Below are 19,378 nucleotides of genomic sequence, written 5' to 3' on the forward strand. Positions count from 1 at the left end.
GAAAATAGTGAAAAATGTTTGTAATTTCTTAGATATAATTTCATGGTGATGTCTTTAAATGTCTTGTTTTGTCTGATCAACAGTTAAAAATACAGATATTTAGTTTATCATCATGTTTGACACATAAAAGCTTTAGATTCTGACATTTAAGAAGCTGCAACCAGCCAATACTAATCATTTCTGCTCAAAAAAAGAACTAAAATGATAGTTCAGTCATCAAAATGCTGATTATTTTTCTGTCAATCAATTACATAAACTAATCAGCAGTTTCTTGATTTGACGACAAACCAACTAGTTTAAATGAGGAAAGTTCATCTTGAGAAATAACAAGGAAAGGAATAATAAAAACAAAAACCTCAGCAAATATTTGTTTGTCATGTTGGCAGCAATAAACTTCCTCATGCTACAGATTTGATAACCTCACGTCTTTCTGACTCCACACCCTGAAGTTTTCAAATTCTTCAACCCCAAGTGACACTGACTCAAGTTACTTCGGGGAATTTATCAGACTTCAAACGGCTTCCTCTGGAGACAGAAAGAGCTTTATACTAGTTTTTACACATATGCAGTAGTTTCAATAGGACTCTCTTTCCCTGAGGAGCTGCACTTTAAGGCCTCCATACTCTGTGATAATCTTACAGGTTATTTTTGCTGTGAGAGATGGGTCGAATAAAACGGTACAATATCAGTTGTGAGTCATGTTAGATTGCCACCCGGTGCAGCGATGTGGCTCATTGATGTGCTTTTAGTAGTTATTGAAAACAACGAAGGCTTACAGCACAGAGGAATAAGATATATCAGACTCTGGATACATAATATAATACATAATATGTGTTAGTAGATCGGTTCATTGTTAGTTTGGCTCAGCACATGAGCTTTATTAACAAAAAGAAACATATATAGATAGAAATAGTCAGACTTATCATTTAACTGCAGTGGTGGCAGATCAGAAAACTTTCACAGTATTTTGCAGTTTTAGTTTTGAGGATCTGAGTGATGATAAAATCCCATCTGCTGCATTTTAAAGGGGATAAAAGCAGCTTGGAGCTTCAAACAGGCCAGAAAGAGTCTTAAAATCTCTGAAGAAAACTCAGAGTTGAAAGGTATAAATATTGTAAACAGCCCCACGAAATAATCTTTCAAGGGCAGACAATGTCCTGTTTTAAGGTTTAAATTTAAATATATCTTTCAGGAGGCGATGAAATCCTTGCCTGTGAGTTAAAAGACAAACTCTGTGCAACTCTGTTTTGTAGAGGCGTGCTGTTTTTATTTCATACTGCGGTAAAACATTCAGTAGATAACAATACTGTTAACTTTTAAAGTCTTTATTAGTAGTTTGATTTTGATAAACCACCTTTAATAAATCCCCCTTTTATCATTCAACAGCAATACTGGAGCTTCATCTACTGTGAGCATCATTTCATATGCTAACACGCTACCTACGTTGCATCATAGCAGGATTTTTGTGCACATTCACAACTTTTAACACTAAAATCAAATCAGAATATGCAAAGAATCTGTAGTAAGAGCCACTGAGCTGCATTTAACCCTTACATACTGTTCATTTTTACATCTAAGATCAGTTAAAAAAATACCTTTTTTCCTTTTAGCCTGAAATTTGATGAACTTAACATACAAAGAAGGAAATATATTCAACACATATTTATCCAAAATGTAAAAAAATGTTAATTCTTCACATTTAATATCATTTGTTGAAATAGTTTCTCCTATTTTATGAAGCATTGGACCATTTTATAGTGTTTTTTTTTATAAAGTCTTGTCTCATAAAAACTAAAATAATTAACTCTTTCTGCTCTCTGAAAGCTTCCTTAAGGATTAATCTCTTTATGAATGATTTGTGGTTATTGAAACTAATTGTGAGGAAAGTCAGCTGTGTTCAACTTGAAACATAATCAACCTGCTTTTGTTTGTAGCGTTTAAGCTCTAGTGTTTAGCTTTAGGCAGGATTTAGGATTTGAGATTCTTTTGCAGTGTTCAGTTTAATTAAAACTGAGGCGTGATGTCATGATGTGAAGTCATTTTACTAAATGATAATATTTCAGAAACATTTGATGATAACTGTTATAATACCACCAATTAACTGATAATTACTGTAATATTTTGGGCCACAATATTCCCAGCATGAAAATATGATACCGACACATCCCTAATGTTATTTATAACAAAGTATATTTTATCATATTAAAATGTTTTCATTAGTACTTCTGTGTTTTGTGTAAGTGATTAAAAGGCAGCATTCAGTCATGTCTGTGTAAATGTAAATGCCTGCAGCAGACCACTGCACTACAACTGACATTATTAATCATATCTTATGCTTCATAACACTTTCTCTGACCAGAGCAGGTCATATTCTTTGCATAAATTACATTATAACACTGTGAAGGTCTCAGCCTGTAATATCACATTAACACAGCCGGTGAGTTTTATTAATAACCTCTATAATAAAAGCAGCACTGATGTGAGATTCCCTGACATAAAAGATGAAGCATATGTTTTAGGAGCACTGAGAGGAGAAAAAGCTGTTTATGGAGCTTCTGTTCCTGCTTAGAAAACACAACATTAGCACGAGCAGCGGAGCGGAAGAGAAACACAGACCCACAGAGCACCGGGGGATCTAACAGGGACTGTCGTCACTGAAGACGGAGTCGCAGAGGAGACGAGAGGAGCGCTTGCCAGAGCGAGCCGTGAAGGGCACGGACTTTAGAGCTGAAGACACCAGAGAGACAGAGAGGAGAGGAGAGGAAGAGAGGAGGGACAAACATGTGAAAGAGAAAGAGCAAGGACAAATAAAAGTGAGATAAGCCCCTTTAAAGAAAGTGTCACATTGAGAACAAAAGCAGCTGATTCTTTTAAAAGAAGGATGAAAGGTTTTTAGTAATGCAAATGTATAAAATTTACTGTAGTTTGAATATGAAAGAGTGAAAGGACTGAGTCAGGAAGATTAAGGTACAACACAGATGATAAATATACTCATTTAGTTTGCAGGTAAAGTGATTGAACTTGATTGAAAAAGTGTTGAACTTGGAAAAATGGCAACAGCTCTCTTCATTTTCATCTTAAAGGAATAGTTCAACATTTTTGTCATTGAGAAAAAGTGAGATGAGAAAATCGATACATCTCATGACTTTGCTTTTAAGTGTAAATGAATATTGAAACAGGTCATACTGAACATTGAAAATCCCTTCATAACGTGATTTAAATGTAAGTGATGGCGGCCAAAATCCACAGTCCTCATTTCACGAAAAAAGTTTATCTGAAGCTAATATTAGGAAACTGTCCAAATTAGTCAAATCAAGTGGATATCTTCCAAATTTAAAGCCTTTTTAGGAAAAGAATCCCTCTTTTAGTGACTATACTTCCACTACAGCTCAACAGAAAAACACTGAGCAACACAAAGAGGGAATTCGATGCTAAAAAGACTTAAATTGTCTAAGATATTTCATTTGATTTGATTCAGCCACCTGTTTTATTTGATAGTTATCTCTGAATTGTCTCTCTTAAACTGACTCAACCATAAAGACTATTAATGCTACAGTGTTTAATGTAATGTAGTGTTTGTGTCTCCCAGGTGTTGTGTACCTGTGATGATGTCCTCGATGGCTCCGTCCTTCCCCTCTCTCACTAGAGGAGACACCTGCCTCTTCTTCAGCTCTGCTATCAGGTCCACCTGTTGCATTTTGGGTGTCATGGGAACCTGAAACACGATATGTAGGGTAAACATCGATCAATAAATAGATTAAGCATGACTTATCTTGACAAATATTGGACGGATTTACATGAAGGATGAATCCTCCTGACTTTAATGGACTTAAGACTTTTCCTCTTGCGCCACCAGCAGGTTGACATTTGTGATTCAAAGTTAAAATGTCTCTACAACTGTTGGATGTTAGCATGCAGATGTTAAGCATTGCTTGCCTTGTACCATATCCATACTAACTGTATACAGAATGGACTATATACTAATCATCTTGGTACAATGTTCCTCTAGTTAATGCACAAAAACAGTTAAACTCAGCTGTTTTACACTAAGAGGAAATGATACAAACATGCGCTGATGCATGTCAATCAAACTGTGACTTTAGGATGTTTCTGCCAATTAAACTTCACCAACAAACAGCAAATTATTTTTATATAGTTTTTCTTTTCTGAGTTGTGAGCAGTGCATCGTAGGCAAAGAGTCCCTTCAGCATCATGCTCATAAATCAATATTCTTTCAGTCTGTATACTGACTTTCTTTTATTATTCTTCTTTGGTTTTCAACTTTAGTCTTGTTACAGTTTTGTCCATCATTCATATCAATAATAAAAACATTGTGGAGCGCCCTGTAGCCGAGGCAACGTCCCTGGTTCGAGTCCGGCAAGGTTGCCTATTATACCCATTTCTCTCTCTCTCTCTCCATGTTTCCTGTCAGTCTCTCTTCCACTGACTGTCTAACAATAAAGGCCCAAAAAATAATATTTAAAAAACCCCATCTCCATCATTATTGCTGAGATCTGGGAACATGGAGACATTAACAGAAAATCACCCAAATTGTTTTCTGTGCTTATCAATCACAGTCTGTAAGTAGTTACTTAACATACTTGTGCACCTTTAAATTTTGAGTTTTTACCTCCAAATAAAGTAGTTTAGATAAATTGCAATAACTTTTGCCTCTTGTATCATCTTCCTGCTCACCATATTCCCAGATTCAACCGATCAAATTGATGAGTACAAAGTTACCTAAACTGATATGATGGTCAAACTACAAAAATACGACCTGTAATAAATCTGAATTATCCTGTGATATAGTCTGTGGGTGGGAGTCGCCCCCTCAGAGAACGAGAGGCTGGCTGTATATACAGTATATTATATTAAGGAGGACAGTTGGATAATTACCTTGTTCCCCGTGAGTTCAGACTTGGGCGGAGTTGATGGAGCTTCACAGTTCAGCAGTTGTGTCCTCCTCTGCTCATTCTCCTGCTCAGCTTGCTGCCAGAGAACAAAAAACAAGCATTTTAATGGAGAGTACTGTACTAAATAATACTGCTGTGTATCATGAGAGTCCATTTACATCTGAAGGTTAAACAACATCAGCTCACTGTAGCAGACTGATGGGACCGTAAGTCTACAGTAATATCTGCTTACTGCTGATAATGAAGGGGGAAAAAAAGCTATTTGCAAGGTCAGTTCATTCATTAGTTTTATCTGACCTTGTATGCTTTGATGAATCTGACAAAAACAGGGAAGAACATGGAAGGCGGAGTGATTTTAGGGTTCTCTCCAAAGTACTCCACCGCTGAGTCATACACATCCTGTAAAACAGACACAAGAAAAACAAGCAGCTTCACATCAGCTCATGACCCAAATACTTCTGTGGATACTATAAATATATATATATGTGGCAATCAGGGTTTCAGCAGGGTTTACCGAGTTTAATTGAGACCTTTTAAGACCACAGAATAACGCCACGTAACACATTTGTCACAGTGGCAGTTGCTGAAAAACAACAATGACATTAATGCCTACAATTATTTATTAAATATAAAACTTTACTGACACATTTTCCCTTATTTAATTACTTTATATTCACACTATACAATACTCCCTAGTAAAATAATTCATCAATGAACTACAGATGGACTTAAGCCACAGGACAAGACTTAATGGTAGATTAATTTAAAGGACCAGTGTGTAGGATTTAGTGACATCTAGTGGTGAGGTTGTAGATTGCAATAAAGTGAAGTGGACCATGGATGTATGAAGAGAACTGGATACAGGAAGAGCGCCAGGTTTTAAAGCACATTTGACATAGTGATTACAGTCACATGATGTCACTGGGTGCGAAAACACTTTTTCACACATTGTAAAAGAAACATGTAACGTGTCACAGTGACTTTTAATTATCAGGATTTGTTCAGTTCGGGTGCATTGGGCCCATAGAGCGTGTGCAGTATGTTTTCAGGAAATACCATTCATCTCAGCAGCTTTCATAGGAATGAATTGATGCTGTGTACTGTTCTCTTTATACATCCATGAGGAGTGAAGGCTCATTCTAAGGTAAACCACAACAATTCTTATTTTCAGGTGATTATACACTCATCAAAACGTTATTATGAATATTATGTTCCATTTCTGCCCAGTCGGTTCCAATTGATGCCACTAAACTCTACAGACTGCACCTTTAACCTTTTGCTAAAACCTTAAAAAGGGAGAGGTTGCACCCTTGTTAACAACATTACTTGTTAACAACATTACTATTGATTTGTGTTAAGTCCACTAATTTCAATCTAGTGTTTCTGTTCATTTGTATCAGTAATGTTACACAAATAATTGAATTCTTAATCCAGTTGTTTCATAATGTTATATTATCTGTTGAAGAGCTTTAATCCTGGTGAGAGTTTTGTGATGGAGGGAAAGATCGTCTACTTAATCACTGCTATAGTGACAACAGCTGTGCATCATTAGCTGCGTGAAGCAGTGAGTCACAGCTCTGTCAGGTTGAGGGAGGATGGATAAAACTGTTGGGTATTAAATGGCTTTCTGTATAATTTGGTGCACTCATGGATGACTGTAGGAAACTGTGATTGTCAGAAGCAGTAACAGAGAAATTCTCTATAAATGTTGTTCTGTATGTTTTGAAAGCTTTGTATCAGTCCATCTCACCCTGTTGTCACTTGAGTAGATGGTACGTTCCAGTTAGGTGAAACGGTCAGTCACTGGAAAGTCGTGATAAGCAAGCGAAGAGAGTTGGTTGCAGTACTCTTTATCTGTTTGTTTGCTTCAGTTAAAGTTATTTTTTATTAAATTTCCACTTTGGTTCATGTTCAATATTTTTCGGTAATAAATATCCCCTGTTTTTGTACACACTCCTGCCTGTTGACCTGCTTCTTTATATTCCCTTTAAAGGTTTCTATTGCCAGGCAGACACTTGCCTATTATGAGATGATGAGCTTCGTAGCTCCTGTAGCTAGCGATAGTGACATTGTTTGCTACAGATCTAATGATGCTGACTGAAACTCCACAAAAAAAAGGATAAAAGCGCTTCCTGCAGCACAGTCAAATCAATCACTGTCAAAACAATCCAGCTTTAACAACATACAGAGACATTTTATATGCAGACTGAACCAAACACTGTGAAGTTGCAGCCAGACAGCTAAACAATGAGCTGAAACTCTATAAAGCTCCTTAAAGCCGAGGGGAGCTGCAGCCTGATGATAATTCTCTGTAGGTTCATCACTACGAGCCACGACCAACACATTACACACTGGCAGCTCAGACTTTATTATATAAAACCACTTTAAGGTTTATTTTGGGGTAATTAAAGCAGACCTGTGCAGTTTTTCCGTCAGCTATAACGGAGTTGAGCAGCTCGACGTTGTTGGTGAGAAACGTCTGCAGAATAGGATTATCTTTTTCCACAGAGAACTCCCTCCTGGTCAGCTCCATGCCTCGCTCCAGAGCTCGCACATCCTGCAGGATGCTGTCAAGAGAAACTGGAAGACACGAGAGACTAAGATAAAGCACGACAGAGAGTTCATTGAGTTTTAAGTCAGGACTTTAAATTTTACATTCCTATCATCGCTGACAGTATGGCAATTAGATTATATGGTATTAACACTGATTTAGGGGTCAAACTGTGGTGTCAGGGTGAGCGGAAAGATAAAATGATGAATAATGGGATCATAGACTAAAAACAGTCAAACTGCCATTACTACCTATTAAAGATGACATTTAACACTCAAATCTGTTGAAGTGTTTCACTGCCTTTTAATTTATAATTTACAATCCACTGATCCATTTGTTTCAACACAGAAATACTAGGGGTAAAATAAGCTCGCTGTTACACCCTCTTAAGGGAAATATGTAATATTACTATTCTGAAAAATGATCAGTTAATCAGATCAAACGAGGAAAGGTGTTTTAAAAACATGCTCTAACCTCAATACTCATCACACTGTTTATCACACCTGCACCACAATAAGGTTTAAGCTGAAATGTTACTAATATTGACTTTGGGAAATTTCCCAAAAACACAAAGACAAAATGTTTTTTCTGTGTTTTAAACATTTGAGTTTTATGCCAAGATAAAACTAAAAGCATCATGTAAATCTACGCAAAACAAGGAATAATCAATACAATTTTCATCTTCTTCATTATCAACAACATATTTTACTTTTTGGTATTTTAGAGGTTCGTGCCTCATGAATCTGTCATTCTTTTAAGCCCAAAACAAAATTCCTCATATGGTGTTATCTTTTTTTTTATTGTCAACAAATCTCAGGAAAAGACTGAAACCAACAATAAATTGATCTCTTAACAAATATTGTGTGTGTATCCAAAGCCTGATATATATTTTTCATTCTTTGTGTTATAGAGCTCCATTATTGTCCAAAACCTATTAAAAACAACAACGCTGAAGAAGCTTCATGCACCGCAGGGTCTCTTTGCTGGATGCCAGCTGATGCAGGGAAAACACAATCATCAGCACACACCAGGATACCAGGGTTTTCCTCATAATGAAATATACTGTTACATTTTATTATATATGTTTTCTTCTTCTTTTCTTTACTATTATGTATATGTATTTCATTATAAGGAAATGTGTGCATTCTGTCCTCTGATATTTGTTGTATCTCATTGTCTTGTGGACATCAGTCTTATGGAAATGTACATCCAATTTTGTAAAGTAGAATTATAGTAGTAGTTACCTGTAGTTTTCTTTTTAAGTGCATTTTTATTGGAAAATGAAATGCTGCATGTGAATCTGTTAGAGGCTCTGTTGATCCACATCTGATTATTTAAAAGCAAACCTAAAGGCGATTAAGCACAGAGTGACTCTGATGAGAAACATGTAGTTCTCTTCCTTTGTTTTTTAATATAATCCCTTAATTAAATAGTATTGTGATGTGCACTGGTATACTACTTGATGAGCCACACTTTTACAATGGGTGACATGTTCTGCTTCTCACTAGAGAATGAAATGTAGATTCATCCACCGCTGAAAATAGTACCCAACAAATGCAATGTTTCCTCCTATTTGAGTAACATTTTCTAAATACTACAGTGACCAGCTGTTTTAGTAAAATACTGAGTGAAAATACGGACTTAAAAATAAGAAGCTATACATTTGTGAGCTGTTTTTAAAGATTTACAAACCAAAGAGCTTTGAGTTGAGAGCCACTGACAGAGTAGAGAAGTCTCATACATTGTTGTTTTTGATCTTTTCATGAGGTTTGGTGATAATAACATTAGATTTATCATTTATCTCCTTCTTATAAGAGTTCTGCTAACATGGAGACAGCGTGCAAATGAAGACATATGCAGAGTATAGGTAGAATACAATTTAAATCACTGATCGGCACACAGTCTTACAGCTGACAGTCCAAACAGGGCAACAAACCCAACAGAGCGAAGGCAGGAAGATGATGTGAATGACTGACAAGTGTGATAAACTCTCTGAGGGCGACTGATGGACTGAAATGAGGAGTTCAGGGACTTGAGGGAAGAAGAAAGTCTGTTCAGTGAGGCTGAAGAAGGAGATGTTGTTATGATGACAACCTCCTGCTATAAACTACTGCTGCTACACCATCACTGTACTGTAATCTTATTCATTTGTCTACTTCATGTACTTTATATATTTAAACTCTCATCGCACTTGGTCATCTACTTGAGAGTCACTGTTTCTCGCACGCTTGATTTTTCTGCCGTATGATAAAATGTAAATGTGAAGTGTTTAAATCATAGTGTTTCATACCGAGCGCTGCTTTATCCAGGAAGTGAAGCTCTGTGTAGAAGGTTTGGATCTCTGGATATTTCTCCTGGATGTTGTTGACGATGAAGTGGAGCAACGTCTGCTTGCGGTCTGTAGATTTAGTGTCCAACAGCTTAGAGAATGGAAAGAAAAGGCAAAAATGAGATTGATGGTTATACAAAGGTATCTTGGATTGTTTACAGAAAATCTAAAGTGAATTTTGTTCATATTTTAACTGACATACTGTTTGATCGTAGAGTTTTTAATGTGTTTAACTCACCAAATCTAAACTCTGCAGGCGGAAGCCGTACGCTGCCCCTCGCTTGCCGCTGTTCATGTAGTTTCCAAACGCTAAGATGATCTTTACACCAGAAACAGAGACACAGATTATACTGTCAGATGTGCAACTGTCAAATAATTTATAACAAGGAAACAATGACAAGAAGTGAATCATCAGGAGCTGATCTCACTGGAAGTCTTTAAAGTGGTTCATGTCTGGCTGCAGATGTTGTGACTGACTCATATTGCTGTTTGATCTCTGATGTTAATGACTTGCAACAACTACTGATTTTATGATTTTGTAATTTATTCTTTATTTTCTTTGTATTGTATTGTTATATGTTTTTTTTTATATCTGCAACCCTGTTAATTGTGCAGGCTAGGATGCTCTTGTGAAATAGATTTTTAACCTCAATTAGACTTTTCCTGGTCAAATAAAAGTTAAATTTATTTTTAAAGAGTGTGATGAATTTAAAATAAAATGCAAAACATACAGTTGGAAATGGTGAAATTTTGTTGAACAGAAACATTTTTTTTCAATTTAAATTGCAACTAAAGAATGTGTCTGAAGATACAAATAGATTACAAATAAAATCAGCTCAAACATTTACTTTTCCTTAAAATAAATAAATAAATCTCTAGTCTTTTAAAAGCTTCCAATTACAAGTAATTAAACAGGAATCCCATTTTCAAAAAAGTACATTACTTAAATTGTATTATATTATTATATAATGAAGAATAAAGGACTTCAGTCTCTTTTCCATCAGATATCAGAGAATCATTACATTTTACAACTGTAGTTTTTATATTATGTGACTTTTGACTTTTGGTCAAATCTTTCTCCACTAAAAGTTTCACTCAGTCTTTTATCAAACAATGTGTTTATGATTTAAGTTTAACATTTACAGACTATGTTTCCCTATATATGAGAAATAACAATTTAAATATATATAATAATATTTACTTTTAAAGAAAATGAATTCCAAACATTTTATGTGTCAGGCACAAAAAACAAGACTGAAAACAACAACGTGAAACTAACATCTTGTTAGAATTCAATTTCCTGCTAAAAAGTTTATTCAACTTCAAGAAAAGGCAATTAATATCCAACTGTGCAACTCTATGCCATGAATAACTCTTTCTCCAGCACAGACATCAATGTAAAAGTCAAGAAACTGCAAAGCAGAGAGACATTACAGCGGCTGTCATGAATGTTGATCATTACTCGGTGGTTCTCCAACACTTAAAAGGAACTCACCTCAAGGATCTTCTTCAGCCTGCTGGAGGATTTGATTGACATGGAGGCAGCGATGATGGCATTGAGTTGCTGTCAGAAACAATGTTGTAAAGATTATTCATTTCCAAAAATCTGAGCTGTACAGGACGACACCCTTACAGTACAATATCCTGCCACAATGATTTTCACCCTGTGTTTATTTTACATCTGTTATAAAGTATAATTTTGACATTATGGGAAACATTCTTATTCGCTTTCTCGCAGCGATGAGAGGATTGACACCACTCTCATGTCTGTATGATAAACATGAAGCTTACAGCCAGCAGCCAATTAGCTTAGCTTAGCATAGAGACTTGAAACAAAGGGAAACAGTTAGCCTGGCAGTTTGACAGTAGACGCGAGAGCAGTGTCAGTCTTCACATCTAACTCTCGACAGCTTTTTGCTAAAATGTCAAACTATTCCTTCACAGTATGAAATAAATAAATAAATGCAGTAATTATTGTCAAAACATGCAGCTTTAAAAAAAAGTAGGCATCAGAATTTGTCTAAAAATCATCACATGTTAAAGTTTTCTTCAGTTTTAAAGAAATGCAGTGATAGTTATCTGTATACATGGCTGCATTGCAAACAGGAGCTGCTAATAGATAATTCAGCTTACTTTTAATAGGGGCCAATTTGCCACAATGTATAATACAGGCAAGTTGAGGCCCACAGTTAACTCACTGAATCCATGGCAACCGTATATTTCTGTTCACATCCCACAAGACATTATAGGAGCTGCATTTCCAAGACTGACAGCATGATTATCCTCCCAAAATAAACTAAAACGAGGGAAAAAATGATAATAATAGAGTCACGATCAATATTTTAATGATATTCCTGAGCAATATCATCCTCTTCTATCCTTTCGTATACAGATATTTGTCCTTTGTTGAATGCCAGAGGTCTTACAAAGTGTCTGACTCACTGTTAACTTCCTGCAGTCTCAGTTTCTGAAATACAGTTCAGGTTATATAAAGCCACAGATCCCTCCCTTGTGAACTCACAGGCTGTATTAGCTGGACACTCTCGGGGAAATTGCCCATGAAGGTGAGAGTGCTGATACGCTGGGAAAGCCGCGGGATCTTGCTGAAGCGCACCATGAAGCGGTCCTCCTCGCTGAGCTCGTCCAGGGGCCTGCCCTCGCATTCATAGTTGTGGATGAGCTTCATTTCATACTCTGTGGGGATGAAACGCTCCAAGAGCTCGAGGAAGTCCAGGCTCAGAGCTTTCCGGTCATACCTGAGGGGATGGCGACGAGTTCAAATGAAAGTATGTCACTTTTGTAATGTAATATAAATCATTTTGATATATTATACTGTTTGTACCGTCACTTTATTTAAATAATGTGCAAAATATCAGACTACAGGTTTGATACATACGTCTCAATGGTGCTGCAAATATCAAATGCAGCCATTCCTTCTTTACGCAGGGTGATAGCGAGGTTTTTGGCTCTGTTGGGCTCCATTAGGAACACTTTACTAGGGGTCTTATGGGCCAGTTTCATTTTGAGGGTACCCATTTCTAGAGGGGCAGATTGGGCCTTCGTCTTGAACCTTTCCTCAAACGCAGCCATGTTTAGTTCCTGATAAGAAATGACAAATGAAGAAATAGAGAAAAAAACACAAAAACTGATGAATGTTTAGTTTTTTTGGTGGTTAAATGAGAGATTCCCGAGCTAACTGCATGAAGTAAAAATTGGAGAAATGTTTGTTTTAGACGAACAAACACAGGCTAAACAAAGTGTTAAGTGAAATAAAAGAGCTTTTGAAGCCTTGCTGTTTTCCACTGAACAATAAACGTATAATTCCCCTGCATGAAAGTGATTCATTATTATTAATTATTATGTTTTGATGATGTAATACAAACAGGTTGTGAAGAAAACCCCTCTTTGTTATGATTAGTCTGTCACAGTTGGTTGCTGAGGAGTTGCATTACACCTGTTTAATTACACCACTTTAATCCCAATATTCCTGATAACTGTATTAATTGTAATAAAGAAATTAGAGTCAGAGGCTTCAAATGTTTTGGAAAGCTAATTTCCGAAGAAACAAATATTGTTCCTTTAGAGGTTTATTACATATTTACTGTATAAAGATAATCTTACAGTAAATAGAAGCGAATTTACTGATTTTTGATTGTTATAGGCCAATATGGAACAATTTTGAAAAGCCTAATTGTGATTTAGAGGAACAGTTGAGGATTTATATTAGATGTGGACTCTTTTTTAAATTTCATAACAAACCTGATGGTGTAGATGCTTTTATTCCAAACTTAATAGTCACTAATGAAGCCAGAGGAACGTGGTTTCAGCTAATGAGAAGAATCAGAACAAGGCTGTACCTTTTTTTGTCCTTAACATACTGTATTATTAGGGAAGAAAGGAAGTTCTTTTGTTGAACATAGTTTTAAAAAAGTAAAATAAATGCATTATTACATTTGGAGACTAAACTGATCTACAAGGAGAGATTCATGTGCAGTGGATCCTTTGATTACAGGCTCACTGTATGTATGTAATTGAAACAGAGACATCTAGAGGCTGTGACGTAAACTAACACCAGCTGTGAGGATGAGGAGGAACATTAGGAAAAGAACATAAACCGCTCAAACCTCCAACACGTGTTCGTCGTCCAGCTCGTTGAAGACGGTTCCTGTAACCTGGTTGGACTTTAGAGCCTGCCAGTTGAGCAGCGGCATGCGGTACTTTGTCTGAATGGGCTTCTTTTTTTTACAACCTAGAAGAAAGAATAGAAAAAAACAGTTTTCCTTTGTTGAGATGGATTTCTTCCTGTTTATTGTGACTCATTATGACTGCAAAACATTAAGAGAAGGTCTGCTTTTTTGTTCTGAGAGAACAATAGTAGTAGTTGTAGCACAGTGGACAGTAGCTCAGTTAACTTGAAAAAAATTCACATTACGATTTGATTTTAAAAACTGCAGTAAAGCGGAAATATATATATAAAAGTATTCAGCTTGTGACAGTCTCAGTGGTGGTGCAGTCCTGACTAAACCTACTGAAAACCTAAAACCAATCCTACTATAACTCACAAAACACAAGCAAAACCTGTTTATTTTTTTTAGACTCTGCTCAAATCTTTGCTTTTGTTTGGGAACAGTATATGTTTAGTTCCATTTATATAGAGGAAATAATATGAGTTTTGTTACTTTCCGTCACCTATATAAAGTTATCATGTTGGATGTTTGTGTAAAACATTGTAAAAGTTTGAAAAGGTTAATGTATGTAAAAATGTCCTCCTCAAGTCCAAAGCCAGGGCTTCAGCCTGCTCTGAATGCTTCATTTGCAGAGTTGCCTCCATTCCCCCATCAACCAGCACCAGAAATATGCCTGATTTGCACATTTCCAGGTGTTACTGCTCAGCTTGATCTGCTTTTGAACTCACCTGAGCTCCCATCAGACACATTCCCCAAAGGCATTGATGTTCCACCTCCAGGAGGCAGTAGGAGCGGTGGAGCTGCTGGTGGTGGTGGTGGAGGAGGAGGAGGAGGAGGTGCTCCAGTTGTGCCTGGAGGAAGAGGTGGAGGTGGAGGAGGAGGAGGAGGAGGAGGTGCTTGTACCAACTGCACAGGAGCCTCAGAAGGTTTAGGGAGGGACTCTGAAGCCTCATTGTCTCCACCTGTATCTACTTCATCTTTAACTGTCAGGGAAAGAATGATAGGATTAGTTTACTGCAGTTTCTCAAATGTTTTCTTGTCTTTGTACAATCATTTTTTTACTCAGATAAACATGAATTTGTATTTTCACTGTTTTTTGCTCTCTACCGACTCCTGAGGGAAATATCTGGCTCTTTAGCTGCTAAATGATCCACTGTGCTCACCAGCTAGTCTACAGCTAACTGTGTCTGTTTGCTGTTTGGTGCTGAGCAGGTAGTGTACAGAAGGTTTTTGGAGCATTGTCTCTGAAAGCAGATGTCTGCTGCGGCCGAAAATGACACTAGGAGACTGATGAGAGCGAACCAAAACAGCAAAGTAGCAGCTGGACAGTTAAACAACGAGCTGAAACTCACTATAAAGCTCCGTAAAGCCGAGGGGAGCTGCAGAGTCGCTGATAATTCTCTGTATGTTCATCACTACGACCAACACATTATACACTGTCAGCTCAGACATTGTTATTATAAAAAATATTGATTATAGCTGCTTCAAAGTCTTTTGCACTTATTACCACAACCAGCAGTGATGTCACAGAGTACTCACATATCCTGGACTACATTTCTCCATCACTGCGTTAAGGTGAGTTTAACAAAAACAAGATTCTGAGCTGATGTTAAATTCAATCTGTGCTAAATGATAAGAAATTAGAGTTTTCCTGAATACTTTTGCCAGTTGACGAAACTTAATTTTATTGATCATAGTTGAGAGAGGTTGTGAGGTGCAGAATGATAAACTGCTCAGGGTGCAATACAGTTTTATAAGGCCATGAACACATTAAGAATATAGTGTTAAATCCTGCTTGCAATATTTCTTTTCCCATTGAGATTTTTCCTGGTCAATATCATTTAAATCTCCAGCAAGGCTGTAAAATTAACTTTTTATTTCACATTTAATATTTAACAAGAAGAGTGCTAAAACTGGACTGGTGGCGTTTGAGACCTCTGCTGAAATTTAGAGGCATCACAAGATAACAGCTCTGACCTTCCTGTATCCCCTGCAGGACGATGGGGACCACCTGAACGTCCAGTTGTCCGGAGGAGGAGCGCTCCATCCGGACCAGACCCTGCTCCACCAGAGCCTGAACTTTGGCCTCGAGCTCCTTCAGGGCTTGAGTGGATTTGTCTTTGTCTCTCTCTCTTTCTCTCTCCCTCTCTCGTTCTAGCTCGTTTTCTCGTTCTCGCTGCTGCAGCAGAGTCACCTGGGAGCAGGATTCACGTAGACTCTCCTACAACACGGAAACAATCAGGAAACATGAGCGTGAGACAATCCTGTGAGCAGAAACTCTGTCTAATTAAATCAAATCATCATATTAAGCTCTATGTATGTATGATTCAAATGGGATAGAATAAAAGGAAGGATTTTACTCATCTTAAAGTAAGTTTTTGTACCCAAGATGGTCATCATGCCTGGATGACTATTATATTTAGTGTTGTGGGGGTTCTAAGTATATTCATTACTGGTCTTGCCTTTTTCTAAATGCTGTGTCAGGTTCATGCACAAATGTAACCTGCTAAATATGTGCATTTTTTTGACTGCAATTACCTCTTGGCAACTGTAGGATCTATTTATAGAGACCTACTTAATTTAATATATGCAGTCTTCATAGGGTGGAGGTAAATCTGATTATTGTAACTTAATGTGTATGTATTGATTGAAATGCTGTGAAGCCTTGTTGTGTTTATAATGAAGGATTCTATTTATTTATTGATGCTGTTTTTTTCACATCATGTAAATGTCTCCCTACAGGTTCATCTTCTAATGTAAACTGCAATATTTGGAGATGCATTTATTTGAGAACGAAGTTTAGCATTTGTGGACTTAAGCACTTATCTTATAGTAATGTACCAATTTAATGTAAGTATTTATAAGGTATATTTATCATTTGTTACTATACAGAAACAGTGGGTTGATTGTAAGGTACATGATAACAGATAGGGGTACTTGCACTGATTCACATTTCAGTAGAAAATAATGTAATGAGGAAAATGTTGTACTTCACCTTTAGCAGCTCCACTTCTTTGGTGGTCTGAATCAGCGTCGTTTCCAGCCCTGAGACTTTCTCTATCGACTCCTTCTCATTCTCCTGCAGCCTGGTGCTCAGCTGTCACACCAAAACACAAAAAGTTGACTTGATGAAATACAATTTTTCACATCTATGTGCATGGTTAGGTGCAGCATGTTGTTCTTTGCACCTGTGTGTTGTGCTCCTGCAGCTCCTCCATGTGCTCCAGCAGAGCGTTTTTGGTCTCTGCGTCCTCCAGCAGAGCTCCAACATCAAACACATTGTCCAGATACGCCTGAATCTGCACCAGCAGCCTGTCGCTCTCTGTGAACTTCAGCTGCTACACAGAGTATTAAAACATCAATCATCATCTTTCAACTCATAACTCTTCTTAATTGTATACTGAGTCTAAACATGCATGATAACTACTCTCATCTGTATACAATAATTACTTTTGCCTGCATTTCATTGTACAGATAACGTGTTATTCTGCAGAAATGACAAATAAAGTTGAGCTTGCTTTCAAAGGTTATAATATCATGTCAGAGTTTACCTCCAGGTAGTCGTCCAGCCCGTGACGAGTGAACTCATACTGCAGGTGGACTCTGAAGTTCATGTTTTCCACCGAGTGGACCACGATGTTGATGAACTGCATACAGGCCACCTGGGAGTCAAACAGTGTACAAACTTTATTCTCTTCTACATGCAGCTGTGCAGAAGCTGCTGTCTGAAGAGAAGAACATCTCGTCTACAAGAGGAACAAGTGTCCAACTGATTATTATGACCGGTGATTATTATGTGAGTCAGATCTGGATGTGTGGGCTGGCTGAGAGGGATGAATAAAACATACAGAACCAGACAATCATTACTACTTTTGACATAAAAAAGAAACAGTGATGATCATTTCTCCTTCTATGTCACCTAAGCAACTTCACCTCTTCTGTAGCTGTACATTTATTCTTCATTTAACATGATAATTATTGTTTGAATTGACTCGAAAGCTCAACAACAACAACTTAGAAACACATTCAGTCATAAATTCATGCTGGCTAGAAACCATTAAGTTTAATGCTGTAAAGTTTCTGTGAATGTTGGTTTATTATGATTGTTATTTCTAAGCTTCTTCACACAGAAACACATCTGCTTGCAGCTGTGATCTCATGAGTAAAAGCTACAGGCTTTAGAAACATTCAGTTGTGTGTCTCGTATTCACTGCACTCTGCCCATTTTATATAATTGTGCACAATCTGCTTAATTAAAAGGAAGACTTCCATTTTGTTAATGGCCCTGCCTAAGTGTTTTCTATTAGAAGGACTAATTACTTCCATTCTTTGCTCTTTTTTTTTTTTTGAGGCACATTAAAAATGTTCATGCATCATTTTTAACAACAGATCTAATTATTTCCAGACAAGAATCATGAACATACAACAGTCATACAGGACATTTCAACTATTTTAAATAGTAGCTAAGTTGGTCATTTAAGAAAGTCTCATCTAAAGCTCTATAATGTTTATTACAATATGATTTCACTGGTGATTACCAGTATTAGATGACCAGTATCAATTTATAAAACTCCTCAGTATTACATTATTCATATAAAATCAAATGCATTCCTATTGGATGGTTGGCCTGATTAAATAAATGTCTACTAGCATCACAACTCTGTAACACTTTATTTAAACTTTCCCCTGTTTAACATTTATAAACTGTATATAAATCTATATCTAAAAGCTTTACAACACATTATAATACTAATGCAGTTGTAAGCAGTGTTTTCTTTAGTGTTTATGAATATATTTCTTGATTTAGCCTTCCATAATGTGCATAAAACAGTTTATGAATGTTGGATAACAACGTACAGACTTAATAGCATATAACACATTTATAAATAGTTTGGAAACCTACAAATGATTTGTAAACAATCAATAAATGCTTTATAGCACACTATAGGATTTGTTGTGTGTGTTATCCATTTAGTAACTGTTTGTACTCCAGTTACAGATGCCAGGAATTGACATATATATATATATATATATATATATATATATATATATATATATATCAAACACATGATATATATTATCAAACACATGAAAATGCATTAAAATCTATATAATATAATTTCTATATTCGCTTACAACTACACGGTCGCCCATAAAGTTGGAATAAAATATTTTTTACTTCTTCTCATGAAATGATTGTGACAATGTGATTTATTCTTGACGGATAAATGTATATATTCTCAAAATTGTATTGATCAATCTCATTTCACCTGGTCAAAGGTGATTACTGATGTGTATAAATAGAAAATAAAAAGAGGAATGTATCTGAAAACTAAATTATTCCAACTTTATGGGCGACCGTGTATATTCTACTGTATTATAAACCATGAATGCCAAT

General features: G+C 36.5%; 1 protein-coding gene across 1 annotated transcript in view; it reads right to left on the minus strand.

Annotated features, from left to right (window-relative positions):
- Nucleotides 1–19,378, minus strand: part of fmnl1b (formin-like 1b) — a 31,164-nt gene that overhangs the window by 571 nt on the left and 11,215 nt on the right. Inside the window, exons 11-26 of the mRNA XM_062442267.1 lie at nucleotides 17,532–17,642; nucleotides 17,169–17,318; nucleotides 16,976–17,077; nucleotides 15,958–16,201; nucleotides 14,709–14,963; nucleotides 13,918–14,042; nucleotides 12,690–12,892; nucleotides 12,315–12,549; nucleotides 11,289–11,357; nucleotides 10,032–10,112; nucleotides 9,755–9,884; nucleotides 7,330–7,493; nucleotides 5,211–5,312; nucleotides 4,897–4,989; nucleotides 3,601–3,715; nucleotides 2,641–2,727 (exon numbers count right to left, since the gene is read on the minus strand). Of these exons, the coding sequence (XP_062298251.1) occupies nucleotides 2,641–2,727; nucleotides 3,601–3,715; nucleotides 4,897–4,989; nucleotides 5,211–5,312; nucleotides 7,330–7,493; nucleotides 9,755–9,884; nucleotides 10,032–10,112; nucleotides 11,289–11,357; nucleotides 12,315–12,549; nucleotides 12,690–12,892; nucleotides 13,918–14,042; nucleotides 14,709–14,963; nucleotides 15,958–16,201; nucleotides 16,976–17,077; nucleotides 17,169–17,318; nucleotides 17,532–17,642 (2,266 nt within the window). The remainder of the gene's footprint in view (nucleotides 1–2,640; nucleotides 2,728–3,600; nucleotides 3,716–4,896; nucleotides 4,990–5,210; nucleotides 5,313–7,329; nucleotides 7,494–9,754; nucleotides 9,885–10,031; nucleotides 10,113–11,288; nucleotides 11,358–12,314; nucleotides 12,550–12,689; nucleotides 12,893–13,917; nucleotides 14,043–14,708; nucleotides 14,964–15,957; nucleotides 16,202–16,975; nucleotides 17,078–17,168; nucleotides 17,319–17,531; nucleotides 17,643–19,378) is intronic.

This window comes from Scomber scombrus, chromosome 21 (assembly GCF_963691925.1).
Source record: "Scomber scombrus chromosome 21, fScoSco1.1, whole genome shotgun sequence".
Classification (NCBI taxonomy): Eukaryota; Metazoa; Chordata; class Actinopteri; order Scombriformes; family Scombridae; genus Scomber; species Scomber scombrus.